The 14,581-nt window shown below is 39.8% G+C and overlaps 1 protein-coding gene across 1 annotated transcript in view; it reads right to left on the bottom strand.

Moving 5' to 3' along the window:
• Nucleotides 1–156: 156 nt before the first annotated feature.
• The window catches only part of LOC103477362 (spectrin beta chain, erythrocytic-like), a 15,366-nt gene continuing 941 nt past the window's right edge, over nt 157–14,581 (bottom strand). The window contains exons 2-14 of the mRNA XM_008430436.2: nt 12,218–12,348; nt 12,023–12,119; nt 10,449–10,598; nt 10,153–10,302; nt 8,051–8,307; nt 6,415–6,550; nt 6,139–6,333; nt 4,867–5,019; nt 3,830–4,047; nt 3,387–3,570; nt 3,152–3,307; nt 670–993; nt 157–462 (exon numbers count right to left, since the gene is read on the bottom strand). Of these exons, the coding sequence (XP_008428658.2) occupies nt 325–462; nt 670–993; nt 3,152–3,307; nt 3,387–3,570; nt 3,830–4,047; nt 4,867–5,019; nt 6,139–6,333; nt 6,415–6,550; nt 8,051–8,307; nt 10,153–10,302; nt 10,449–10,598; nt 12,023–12,119; nt 12,218–12,348 (2,289 nt within the window). The 3' untranslated portion in view covers nt 157–324. The remainder of the gene's footprint in view (nt 463–669; nt 994–3,151; nt 3,308–3,386; nt 3,571–3,829; nt 4,048–4,866; nt 5,020–6,138; nt 6,334–6,414; nt 6,551–8,050; nt 8,308–10,152; nt 10,303–10,448; nt 10,599–12,022; nt 12,120–12,217; nt 12,349–14,581) is intronic.

Consider the following 14,581-nt stretch of genomic DNA (forward strand, 5'->3'; position numbering starts at 1 on the left):
ATCTCCCGCTCCCTTCTTCCCTCATTCGTGAACAAGATCCCCAGATACTTAAACTCCTCCACTTGAGGCAAGACGACCCCCCCTGACCCGGAGAAGGCACTCTACCCTTTTCTGGCTTTATTTATTTTAAAATCGATTAATTTTTTTATTATCAATCTTGTTGTCTTCGGTTTTATATTTGCCTTGCAGAGGAGCCAAAACCACTGGGTTGTTGAACATTTTGTATCTTCTAGCAAGTTAGGAAAAAAGCATGCTACCCTCAGGAAACAGCTGCACACTGCATGCAGTCTCGGCACACTTGGAGACAGTGCATGCAATCCCAGTTCACACTGCGCAAATTACCTCATCTGCGCTCTGCCGATAAATCTTTTTCTTTCGCTTTAAACTACCGAAAGTATTTTCCAAAATCCCCTGGCAACGCCTCCAAAACTTTTTACAGGCAGAAGACTGAGGCACAGCGGGCTGAGGGAGAGAACGAGGGGAAAATAGAAAGTTGTGAATGCCAAAGGAGAAAGGAATGACCTGCAGTACAGAGAGGGAGATCCCATGCAGTGTTGTTGTAGAAAAGTGATCATCGAAGCCTGGAAGCATCAAAACTTTCCTCTTTTCTTTGAACAGATCGTGTATGTAACTGATGTTGGGTGATGTTTTGTGCAGAGTGCTCCTCACCCTGTGAATAGGCTCAGAGGTCTCCTTCAACATCTCATCTGTCCCAGCAGGGAGGTCGAGCACCTGCACTTGGCTGTCCTCATTGTTCTCAAAGCTAAGGATGAGGTTTACAGCGCCCCCAACAGGTGGGCTGCTGCTCTCCTTCACCAATGTAATGTTTGCTTTGGGAGAATCGCCTCGTTGGCCGATCCTGTTCATGATTTCATACCCATCTTCTGACATTTTCCCTTCGCTTTCTTCGTTACGTTCAGCTGCATTTGTTGTGTCCTCAGAGGTCCTGATGGCATGTGATTGTTGGAAGATTTCAGGGTCAGCAACCAAACTCTGTGTGGGAAGACAAAGACGGGCGAAATATTTACGGTGGTGCAAGAAAACCCAGTTTTAGATCTTACAAAGAATTCCAGACTAAGTTTTCAGATTTCTCCGTCATTTATGTTAAAACATAAATACAAAAGTTCCCTATGCATCCAGATGTTTCTACAATAAACAGCAACTATAAGAAAGAATACGGATAAACAAATATGATGTTTGAGATGTGAAATGGGATCAAACTCTTATAAATAAGGGTGGTTGATTTGTTTGATTGGGGGCCAAAGATGCAGTATTTGTTATACATTTTCAGCTGATGCAGTTGTTTTCACATTGCACTGCGTGAAACGAATCAAACCCTTTGAGCAACTTGTTCACCTAATCACCTGTGGTGGCGCGGCATCAAGAACCAATAAAGGAAACAGAAAAATCTCCAAAGAAGACAATGAGAACGTCCTTCTTCATGGGTTTATAGGTTACCATGTGAAGTGTTGACCTCAGGCTGGTACTTGTTTAGCCTTGTTCTTTGCGTAATATTTGGTGGAGTGATGATTCAAAAGAGGTCAAAGTTGATCTGGGAGTCACTCCACCCAGTAATACTGTTCTTCACCAGTTGATTTTGAAGTGTTGGCTGTCTCGAGTAAGGCATGACATGTGAAAGGGGCAACATTGCAGATCTTCATCAGGGTTCATTGCCATCAAAGTGTAAATGTGCTTAGTGAATAGGAAGAGGCCCGACAATTTCAACTGCTTGTAGATGACATACAGGAGTGAAAAAAGTCATGAATACACTTTTAACATAAATTGCAGAAGATGACAAAGTTTATATTCTGCATTCTGTCAGTTAACACAACCAAAATAGAGCAGCAGAAAAACCGCGTTTAAAATAGCCAGTACCAGTTCTTCTCAATGTGTTATTTTACCAGGGTTCTGTATGATTGGAAAAAACAAGGTACAGTTTAACTTTAAATATAAACTGCCAAAAATTTGTGATAAAATGCAAACAGGTGCAATCAGTCAAGCCAAATGAGCAATGTCTATGATAAATAAGCAAATTTCACTTTTTTTTTTATTGACCACATGTCCTAGTAGAGCAGTGAAACTTTAAGTAATTAACTTCTCTTAATCAAATATAAATGCTCCATTGCCCATATAGTTGCATTCATTCAAAGAGCGTTAGGAGTTAGCAATGTTTGCAAGTTCTTGTGCTCAGAAACAGGTTTGGCAGCAGAGAAGCTAGCAAGCTATGTTAGCGTTTATCCTCCATGTTGTGGCTGCATGCTCTATGCTTCAGATCTCAATGGACACAAAAATGAACTTTGATGGTGTACCAAATATTACAGGCATGTTCTTATTTAAGAGTCACCAGACTAGCTGAGTGAGGTAACTGAATGGGGATGTGCAAAATGCGGTGTGCTCTGAAACAGAGATTTAACAGAGCAGCTTGCAAGCTAGCTAGTTAGCAACTCTTGCATTTAGAAAAGTGCTATAACACAGGTTTTGCTTTTCAGACATTACTAGACTAAACTTTTTGTCCAATTTCCTTTGTTTTGTGGTGAAACTATTACCTGGAAGATCACCTTAATTTCAGCATGGGTAAAATTTAATCACACAAACATGACATGCAAACTGGTCATGTTTGACATATTTTCAAGTAAAATTTCAAGTTTTGTTTTACATTTTAAGTTGTTTGAGATGAAAAACAACCTCATGTGAAATTTTCTCAGCTTGCATATTCTGTCTGCTAGTCTTTTACCAAAATTAAGATAACTAAATTCTAACTTAGCTTTTTTCCCCCCCCAACACTTCAAATATTTTTTTACTTTTATCTAATTGCAGGACAAATAGCTTAATTGCAGATCTACTGTATTCGGGGGATCTCAAACTCCAGTCAGAGGACAACTTTTAGATGCGCTCTCCTTCAACACATATGAATCTGATAATTAGATCATTAGGAAGACTCTGCAGAGCCTGACTGCATGCTGAGGTAATTCAGGCATTTGATGGAAGTGTGCTGGACCCGTTTGAAAGCTGGAGACGATCAGCCTACGAGGGCTGGGGTTTGACATCCCCCTATTCATGGCTTTATTGAGCCCGTTTGGGTTTTGTCATAAAAATGGAGGAGGTACTTTTGCTTTTATTTGGACAAACTCCCACCAAGCTGCTAATTTACCTCTTTAAATGAGTTCCACATTGTTGCCTCAGAGTAAATGTTATCATGTGAGGGTTCCTCTCTGTTCTGTTTGTGAAGCCACTGTTGTTTCTGAGCTCTCCAGTGCACTGAGATCCACCCAAGCATGCTCCTCAGTTCCTCCATGCGTTCCTTCACCTGCAACACATTTCCAATTTAGGATCATCATCCACCTCATGTAGACTGTAGTGATTTGGTAGAGTCTATATCTGCTCACCATCTGTGTGAGGTGGTGTTCTTTGTTTAAAAGAGTCTTTGCTTTGGCTGCCAGCTCGTCAAACTCGTTAAACTTTTGCTCGATTTGGATGTCCAGCTCTGCCGCCAGTGGTCGCTGTCCTTCTCTCTTGAGGTGCAGGGCAGTGTCTGAGAAAATGCATGACCTAGTGTCTTCGGTCCATGAGCTGTTCAGAGGGATGCGTAAGAAAAGGAGGTGGTGTTAGGAGACTGGGAACAGTAAGAAACATGAGAATAAGCAGACTCTCCCAGATAGGAAACACATTCGTTGGCCTGTCACACCCAGGAAACCTGCTTTATCCCTAAATTCCCTGCTCCCCCTGAGGCAAGAGCTTGACAGTGAGAACATTCTGTTCTTAAACAAATGTTCCCAAAAAAATGGATTAGAAATTGCAGCTAAGGCGGGGATGTTGACATCCTGCTTACATCATGGCGAGGTAGCTCCTGAAGAAGCCCTGGAGTTCCACAAACTCCTGCAGACGTGATCTGTTGTCCATCACGCTCTTCCCCAGTTCGCTCCAGGCCTGCAGCGTGGACTGGGTCTTCACCTCGAATGTGTACGCTTTCTCCGGACACAGCTCCTTCAGACGCAAAGCCTGGTTCTCCATCTTCTTTACATCCTCCTTCATGATTTCATAGTCAATCTGCAGAAAATCACAGAGAGGTTCTATCATCTCATCAATCCTCCAATCATTCAAACAACCTGGACTGATTGTTCCTCTGACTATGACCTCATCGTCATAGCTCCATGCATATTATTCTATTTGAGGCCCATATGTGGACCATATGGGCCTCCATGTTATAGGTTGCAGTCTTAACCACTTTTTTACTCCATTTTTTGACGACGCTGTAATTAATAGTGTTCAGGGCTCTCTGGGAGCAACGCTTCATGAAGTTTCTCAGCTACAGCAAGCTTCACCAACTCTGAGTTCCTGCATGCCTGTCTGCTGATGCAACAGTTATTTCTGTTCGGGAGATTAGGTCATTTCTGCTCTTCAATCAAATCAAGTCCTGACAGCTGAATGCATGTGTGTTTGTTTTGTGTGTGTGATAAACACAACGTTGGCCAACAAATGAGTCACGCAAAACTCTACAATCCTCGTCTGAAACTCTGCTTACCCGACCAAATTTACCCCCCCAAAACATACACACACACACGCACGCACACGCACGCACACACACACACACACACACAACACACTTTTAGAGTTAGCAGAACAGTGACTCACTGGAGAACAAACAAATAAGTGTAGTGTTTTTATTAAATCTTTGCACGCTCCGTGTGTACGTGTGTGGCCAACATGCACGGCAGCTGATAGGCAAAACTAAACAAGGCACAAAGTGGTGCAAACAGGGCACATTTTTGCTGTAGAGAAGAAAGCGAAGCTGATTTTTCCAAAAATAATTCTGAGTTGTGTAATCAGTGATGAGTCATTTCTCTTTTCTGCATCTTCCTTTGTTACCTCCAGGTGCCCCAGCCTGTCCCGGAGCGGCCCGAAGCCGCAGCGGTCCGGCTCGCACTGCACGGCCATGTCCGTCTCCTTCTCCAGGATCTCCAGGCTCAGCTCCTTGCTGCTGCACAAACACTCCTCCACGCGCACCGCAAGGCTGGCATGCTGGAGCGGCAAGAGGTTCTCATGAGATGGGATCATCATTAAGGTAGTGGACTTTAATGTGTTTTACAACAGGAGCCACGAAACGTAGCACATTTTTTCACATGCCAACCACAAACTTTGGTCTTTTCATTTATTGGGATTTAATTTGCTAACCCAACAGCAAAGTAGTGCTGAAGGAGAAGGACAATGATGCATAGTTTTCAAAATGTTATACGAAGACATTAAAAAATCTATGGCGTAGATTATTCACTTTATGTAGATATCTTTTGCTGAAAGTTTGTTTTTTTAGCATCTCTTAATTTTTCTACATTGGACAGAATAGAGAGGGTCTGAGGAAAGTAGTTTTCTAACATATTTGATTGGGTTTTGGGTCTGGCCTTCACAAAAAAAATATAAAATAGCCTATCTACAGCATGATGCTGCCACTACCATGTTTCACACTGAGGATGGTGTGAACACACTGATCAGGGTAAAACTGATCATTTAAATTGATCTCTTATTGTTTTTCCAGTGCTTTATATATATTTATATTCTAACATGTTGTGGGTCTGTTTGCCTGTCACTTTTCTGCTGTTTTTCCCATTTTGGGACAATGAAGGATATTTCTATAGTATTTTATTTTCAATGGAGAAGTCTGGAATCGTACCTACAACCATCTGATTACAAGACGACTACCACTGAAACACAGCCGATCTGAGGAGCTGGTTACAAATGTATAAAACATCTTTCAGATTATTTCTGTTTCAAAACAGGCCTTCTTTCCAGTTTGCGATTACTCTAATTTGTGTTTTTTTTATAACATAAAATCTTATATGCAAATTTCAGTTTGCTAGTTTAACAAGACTGTAAAAGTTTAAATGGTATGAACACAAATAGTTGTAAAATTATGTCATGGTTTCTCCGTGAACTGATAGTTTTATACATGTGCCAAAAATGAAACAAATCAAACCAAAAGTCCTTATTTTAGGGCAGAGCTCTTAAAACAGCGGTTCTATTACAGATCATAGAATCTGAAAATGATTAAACGCCTATTAAGCTGTAACATTTGGATCTAATCAACAGTATTTAAACCTCTTAAAGCATAAACTTTAAATGTAGCTCCTCAGTTCCTGGTCTAACCTTGCTGAGCAGTTCCTGGATGTCGTGATCGTGGCTTTGTGATCGACCTCTTTCCCTCACAGTGTCGTTCAGCATCTCTACGGCCTCCCGCAGCTCTTCCACAGGGTCGCCCATAGTTTCTATCTGATTGTCTCCAACACCGCTGCTTTGGAGCCCAAGTAACTTAGGGACTGAGGAAATGCCACTATGTAGAGGCTGTTGGACACATGAAAAATGGAGATGTTTCATATCGTGAATATTACTCAAGATAACGTGATAATGTTCGACGTGTAATACCTGATTGAGATTATATTGTCCTCCGATGAGGTCCTGGCTCTCGTCCAGCTCCAAATGCTCCAGAAACTCAGTCAGCATGCGTGTGTCCTGCAGCTTTGAGCTCTGTAGGGTCAGGGCACTGAGCACACAGTGATACCTGTGCAACACAAATCGCACCAACATGGTTTCACCAACAAGCTGCTCCTATGCGCTCATCCACGCTCAGAAGAACCACATAAAAGACACAGAGGTCAGCTCACAGGATGATTGTTTCAAGGCTCCAGCGCTGCTTATTTTATCAATATATCATGTGAGCATATCCAGTACCTTACAGAAACAAAGCTTGCATGTGCTATGATGGAGGGATTTGCTTTTTCTAGAATAAATTAGCCTTAAATCTCTTTTTTCTTTTAGCATTAAATAATGACATCAGCCCAGGTGTTCCACAGCTGCTTAGTGTCTCTGCAGAACGCTTCACACTTTTCTTTTATTGCAGCAGCTTAGCCTTGCATAGCTGTAAAGCACAGAATAACACTTATCCTATAATTATTGTAAGACAGTTTGACACTGTTGCTCTTAAGGTTATAACTAAAACTTTCGTTTCTATGTTTTCTTTCATTTAACGTCTTTCTCACTGCCATGGCGAGAAGATAAACCTTGGATGATGTCTAGTTTTTTATCTTCTTGTAGCCATTTGCTCGTTTTTAAGAATTGATACACATTTGGCTTATTTAATGATGGGCATGTTCTCTTGTTTTTATCAGTTTTAAGAGAGGCCTATGTATCACATTCTATAATAAAAGTTACTAGATAGCTTGATCAATTAAAAAATATGTATAAATTTAAAGAATGGTTCAATTGCTTTTGTTTTGCAATGATTGTAGGGCCTTTCTAAATATTTTAGAGCAAGATTATCCCACTGCAATTACAAAATAATTTGTTTTACGGCTTTTACACAGCTGGATGAGAGGTGCAGATAAGGATAATCCTGTATCTGCACCGTTGGTCTCCTGGACTAAACAAGCGGCCCGATCCAACACTCACACCCTGGAAACACCTAAACTGAGACATTTGCATGCTTTCATTTTCTTTGCTCAGGCTGGCGCACTTTTTTCCAGAGTCTGACCTTCTGTTTATGGACACAGGTACTTCCAGAAAGCCTGTCAACATAGTTAGGTTATACTGTGAGCCTCATTGACAGGCTGTCCTTCAAACTACTGCCAAAGCGTAAGGCAACCCGTCACAAACTAAGTGGTTGACTCATAAGAACAAGCTGAAGTTATGGAGCAGATCTTCCAACATGCTACTTGATACACAATTAATGAGAGCATGGAGAATTTTTTATTTATTTTTGCCAATCTGGATAAAGTTTCAGGCTATGAGAACTGTGGGTAGGTATATTTTCTTTTTTGGTCTATAGGGCAACATTATTTGTCTTGCGCTTAAACTGGGGAGTTTTATGAATAAATCCTTCCATGTTGAATTACAAACATGGCAAACCCCAACCTGTGATGTCTTGGAAACACTGACATGCTGTATTTTCTGTGACTGGCAGAAACTGCCAGCATTATTCATCCCTGATGGGTTCAAATCCATAACATGAATCTTCCATGATGACAAACGGCGGGCAGCTCACCTCGACCCCTGTAAAACTTACTTTCTCTCCAACTCCTCCATGCGCGCTGCCAATCCCCGTGTGTGGGGGTGACTGTGGCCGTGAAGGCGATCCACCTCCTGCCTCAGAGCGCTGAGCTCCACGCTGCGAGCTGCCACCTCTTTCTCCAGCAGGCAGCTCTCCCTCTCGGCCCGGCTCATGGTTTCGGGGTCGCCGGCGATGGCGGACGCCTTCATGGAAAGCTCCACGGACTCCAGCCAGGCCTCCAGGCTGCCGAGGGCTTGGAGCACTTTCACCACCTTAGCCAAACAGAAGCAGAGGAAATGTTGAAAATGTGTGCAGAATAGCATTTGTCAAGATGGAGAGGCTTTCTTTCTTAAACATTTAAGAGATTTAGTACACAATGAAATAAAAATAAGTCAGAGTTGAAAGAAGAAGAACGCAACAGCATCAGTAATTATATGTTTTATAATAGCAGGCTTCTTATTTGAAGCAAAGCTCTAAATTAGATTTAACCCATAATCAAATTAAAGTATTTATATCTCTCTAACTATATTCCATTTTATTACGTTTCAGCCACAAACCTCAGTGTACATTATTGGGATTTTATGGCATCACAAAGTGCTGCATAATTGTGAAGAGATACAGAAAATATCATGGTTATAAAAATTGTACACAAATGAAAACGTGAAAAGTGTGCCATGCGTTTGTTTCAGTCCCCTTTAATTTCCTGCCCTTAAATAAAATCACAGATTACTGAGTAAAAAGAGTCCATTAGTGTGTAATTTAACCGTATCCAGGCAGCTGTCCTGTGAAAGCCGCAGAGGTTTAGTGAACAAACAGAACCAGAGCTGGAAAAACTCAAAATCTTACAGAGTATTTTCTATTTTCTAGTGCAAACATCTTAGGATGTCTGAAATAAAGCAAAGCTAACTTACATGTAACCTTTCATTAAGATATAGAAAAGATAAATAGAGCTTAATAGAAGGCAATACTTGGAGAAAACCTGCTAGAAGCTCTAGCAGCCTAAAGACTGGGGCCCAGAAACGTGTGACGCAACCCAGAACTACAATGGAGTCGGACTGAAGCGTGTGTTCAGAATGGTCCAGTCAAAGTTCAGACTTAGATCCAATGAGGAATCCAAGTTTAAAGATGGAATTTGCAGAGAAGAACTGTTAAAAATTTCAGTCAAGATTTGCATTATTGGTAAATGCTACAAAGTGTTGGCTCAAAAGGATGGGGGCTGGATACAGATGTATGCCACACTTTTCAGATTTATTTTCTAAGGAAGTCTGAAAACTATGTTTCAATTTATACACTTGTGCTGAATCCTAATGAAAACATGCAAGTTTGTGGTTGGGACCTCACAAAATCTGAAAAAAGTTCAAGCAGTAACTATAATTTTTCAGTGTACTTTATAAACGGTTGTAAATAGGAATGCGAACAATTGAATTTCGACTAATTGTTGATAAATGTTTATTAAAATAAAATTAGTTCCAATTGATTCGTTAATAATGTGTGCTATGACCTTGTTTTATTGTTGTACTTTGGCCGCCATCCAGCAGAGGGCGCCGCTAATCATACTTAAACAGAGTCAGTTGAAACAGGTATAAAGATGGCGGCCATACCAGATCGAGAAAGAGAAACAATCCAAAAAAAAAAAATCCAGTTGGGGATGCAAAGCGCACTTTATGTGGTTCTGTTTTAACATAAAAACACCCGACAAGCTCCTTGGGTTAGCAATATAACTTATAGCATCATTTCAGCCAATCTGCATTATTCTTTTTAACTTTTATTTTTTTTATCCAGCAGCCTAAGAGGTTCCCGTTTTGTTCTATATGTCTCAGTTTAATAAATATGAGAAAACAACAGCTGAAACAAAACAATGTTAAAATGTAAAAGAAGATTAAGAAAATGTTTGGTTATGAATTAATTTAATTGACTGATGATCTGAATACATTTTAGATTAACTCATTAATCTTGGGTCATAACTTGGATCCCTATTTGTTAGCATACCTATCTGAATCAGCACCAAACGGTGGTAGAACCGATCCAGAATAATCTGTCCTGACGGTAAATCTTCCTAGAATAGCATGACCTCAGAGAACAATCTGTTCAAGAATTATTAAAAAAATGAATCTCACTCTGAAGCCCAGCTTCTCGGAGGCCTGCAGAAACACAGCATTCCTCTGGTGCCTCCTCCTCAGTTCTTCCCACAGGACTTCCAGCTGGCTGAGGAACTCCTCAATCCTCGCGCTGCCTGGGTGCTGTGCACGGACCAGCCCGTGACCCTCCTGAGGAAGGCGTTTTCAACACATGAGTGCAGGTGATAACTCAGAAACCTTCTCACACCAGATGTCAGAACGTCGATTAAAGATCTGCAAAGATTCTGCACGTTTCCATTCAGCGGCTGCTCAGGCGTTAAAATGCCTCCGTTTACCCTTTTGACCACCTCTATCCTGGCTCTGTTGTTGAGGATTTCTTGTTCGAGGGCCTGTTGAAACCTTCTGGCAGCCTCCAGTCCCTCGGAGCTCGCTATCGAACACACCTGTGTTGCCACGGAAACGTTGTCTTTCAGCCAGGACAAAGTCTGAGGAGGAAAGCAGAGAGAAGAGGGTTGGATGGTGAAAAACAAAATACAAAAAAAAAAGACAACAAAACACACAACCTGTAACTTGGCTACCAAAACAACAAAAAACAAAGTTACTATGGGTTTTTTTTTTGTCTTTTTCACTTTTATACCACTCTGGCTTCCTCCTATATTTCAAAAACATGACTTTAATTTGCTCTTAGGTGTGAGTTGTGTGGCTCTGTGATGGACTAGCGACCTTTCCACCGTGTACCTTGCCTCTTGCCCAGTGACGGCTGGAAATAGTCATCAGCAAGGTCAAATATATAGATGACTGGATGACTGTCCTGTAAACATTACAGAGAAATTAAGCTTCCTACTGATGGGTTTAGTACTGGAAATGACTAACATGGAGCTCTGCACTGGCTACTTCAATCATGAGACACCGGGGATTGGTTTTCTTTATTGCTTATGTTTGAAAAGTATTGCCTCTTACGTTTCTGTCTTTATTGTCATCTGACTCTGGCAATTTAGATTTATTCTTAAAAGGAAGTTTTTTACTTCTTGTTTTCGTCTTCCTGTGAATTTTAGGTTGTTTTGTTGTGTCCGTCTTTACTGGTTTGGTTTGCAGCTCCTCTGTGCTTCGCTCAGTTTTCTTTGTGTTTACAGTTCTCTCTGTGTTTGGCTGATCTGAATCCCCCTGTTATTCTCCACTGCGTCTCTCCCTGTGATTCAACTTTGTTATTTAGAAATCTAAACACTGTTATGACCGTCTGCCTCTACGTTTGGGTTTTTACAAACCAAATTATAACAACATGTATTAGAATTTATTTTAGGGTGTTTTTACTGTATTAAAAGTATTAATGGCTTTAATCCAATCTGCTTCAGATATTCAGAGAAAGGCCATCTGTTGGTTATTAAAAGTGTGATTTATAGTGAGGAGTCATTCTTTTATTACAACTTTCTTATTTAAAGTTGTCTTATTTTATTATGATCATAGTTATATGTCTTTTAATCTTGTTTTCAGCATTATTTTCATTTCATAGTGAATTAATTATCTTTCTAGCATTATTTATTTGGCTTATGGTGAAAAGTTGGTGTTTCTTTGCTGCTTACATTTGTCTGGTGTTTCTTAGTTCAAACTTTTTTCGTGACATTTCATTCTAGCTGTCCGATAATAATGTTTCGCTGTAACTGGTTGTCAACCAATCAATTTAAATATATCTCACATTTCCAGTGAGCAAAATAAATATTAGCTGAGGCAAGAATCTAAGATTAGAGCACTTTCTAAATCAACAGTCTCATTTTATGCATGCATGACAACTAATCAAAAAACTGTGCAATCAGCTCTGATGCGTAGAAGCAGTAATTATATGGTGTTGGGATTTGTATGAAGGCAGTTGGAGAAATACATTTTTAGCTGCATCTGAGAGAAATCTGATCACCTTGTCTGCAGACAAAGTGAACTTCTGGAGCTGCAGGTGAAGCTGTGGGTGGCCTCGGTGGCCGGCGGGAAGCCTGGGCTCCTCTCTCAGCTTTCTGCTGCAAAGAAAACACAGATGCGTGACTCCACTTATGGTTAACTTCACATAAAGACATTTCCTTGTGTCATCAAGAGAGAAGTCAAGCACAACAGTCACCTTAGTTCATGTCTGCTGATGGCTTCGTTTACGCCGAGTGAGTCATTTCCCTCTGGTGAAGAGCTGTGGTTCACTGATTGTTGGTCGTCTTGTTGGCTGCTCTGAGTTTGGCTGTGGTCGTCAACGATACTCTGCGGACAAAAGAGTCAAACTTTCTGTTACCAGAAAATCTCAAAGAGCAAAACCTGATTAAAAAAATTCATGAAACAAAAATAATTTACATCTCTGCCAGTCTGGAAAGTTTTATAAAACCATTTCCAGGGCTTTGGGCCCACAGTGAGAGTCATTATCCTCTAAGGTAGGAATCATAGAACAATGACGAAGCTTTTCCTATTGCGTAAGGAACATCTAAAACATCCTGATGACCCTCGACTTTTACGATGACGTTCTGTGGACTGATGAGACAAAAGTGAAACTTTTTGGAAGGTGTTTGTCCCGTTACATCTGGTATAAGGCTAAATATATTTTAGAAGAACATTTAAGTGCCAGAGCAATAAAAGCTGCTCTCTACGACAAATTCCTGAGGGAAAATGTTTGGGCAAACACACTTGGGATGTCCATTTTTGAATGTTTAAAAAAGTTTTGAAAGTTTTCAAAGTCTGGTTCCAAAAATCTAGATGCTGATGCCCCAAAATCCTCCAGTCTAGCTGAACTAAGACAATTCTGCAAACAAGAATGGATCAAATTTTCTCCACTGAGATACAAAAACTTATTTCCAGTTAAAACAAACACATCCATATAGTTGTTGGCGAGTTGTTTGGATAGATATTCCCTTCTCATTAATTAGGTCACAACATGTAAACAACATTTTGTGTTTACTGGGGTTATTTTTATCTGATAGTAAAATTTATTTGTTCGCCTGGAACATTAAGAGTGATTAAAACGTAAAAATGGAGAGGGAAAATACTTTTTCACGGCTGCTAAATAATTACTAAAGGCTTCAACAAATTCACATAGCAGGAATATTATATTCTCTTCCAGCTTCAGAGAAGTGTTTCTGATTGCTAAAGTAAATTTCATAACGTTGCTGAAGGCTGTGCAGGAAAATAAATCTCTCAAACAGTACATTAAGAAGTAATTGTTGCTCTATTGATCATTGATCTTTATTAGCTTCCCTCTCTATCCTCTGCAGGGCTCCCGTTTGCCATTTTTGAATGAAATTATATTATGAATGAAACCAAATTAGCAAACATGCACGGTGCTGCTGTGATGATGTAAAAGAGGCACTGCAGATGAAACAGATCGTGTCCATCTGTGAAACACGCAGCTGTGTTTATTCAGCATTAAGCGATTTCCATAACCGGTCACTGTTACAGCTGTGCAGGCGAGTTTTGAACAAGGTCAGTGCCGTGGTCACAGCCTCCACATGCAGGAAGACATCACCAGCCACTGAACCACTTTTACAGCCATCTCTGTGTGTTTAGGTTGACCAGGGATCTCCACTGGACTTTTTAATGAGACCTCCATGTTTCTCTAGTTCAGAACGGACTTATTGTTGGAGCAGAAGAAAACCTAAAACTGAGAATCTAAAATTTTTACTAAGTGCTCTGGGAGCAATTTTGACTTATACAAACATACTTCTTTTCACTTTTATTCAGTTCTGTTGAAACAAGCTGTTGTGGTAGGATGTGGTTTATTACTTTGGAGCTAATTCCTAATTTTGAACCAAGAACCTTATTTCTGTGAGTGACGGCAATAAGAAAAAATCCATCGAACTGCCTCTTATTGTCTCTATTTAAAGCAACTGTAGCAATTTTTAATTATTTGCACATTTAACATTGGCTATCATATTTAAATATCGTTTTTTTATGGCTTATATTGATTACTGAGGGATATACATAAAGTAAAATGCACTTCTAATTCTAGAATATTTTTTATTTGGTTGGGAAGTTTGGGCCTGAGCTTATTTTTAAATTATTGCATGAACAATATATGTTTTTTAAATTAACTAAATAATTTTAAAATGCATTGCAGATTTTTATTTTTCACATGAGCTTCAATGTTATCAGATAAAATAGACAAATCATTTTTGAAATACATTTCTCAGTCATTTATTGGGCACATCACTTTTCCTTGATTTCAAGATGCAAATTACTTATTGTATAAATGAGACCTAAACTGTAACTATTTTGATCTAAATATATTTTTCAGAATATATTGATCATTTAATCTCATAAAACCAAACAAACTGAGACTTAAGTTCATGATTTGTTCCTGTTTAATGCACCTTCAGTGAACATAGTTGGTCGCCATCATTTTTACAGTCTGTTCTAAAAATAACCATTTCAAAAAACAATGAATGACTTTGTCTTATTATTTATTTGTTATATTTTTCGTCATGTTCACAGATTTATATATATATAT

Source organism: Poecilia reticulata, linkage group LG15 (genome assembly GCF_000633615.1).
Source record: "Poecilia reticulata strain Guanapo linkage group LG15, Guppy_female_1.0+MT, whole genome shotgun sequence".
NCBI classification, from domain to species: domain Eukaryota; kingdom Metazoa; phylum Chordata; class Actinopteri; order Cyprinodontiformes; family Poeciliidae; genus Poecilia; species Poecilia reticulata.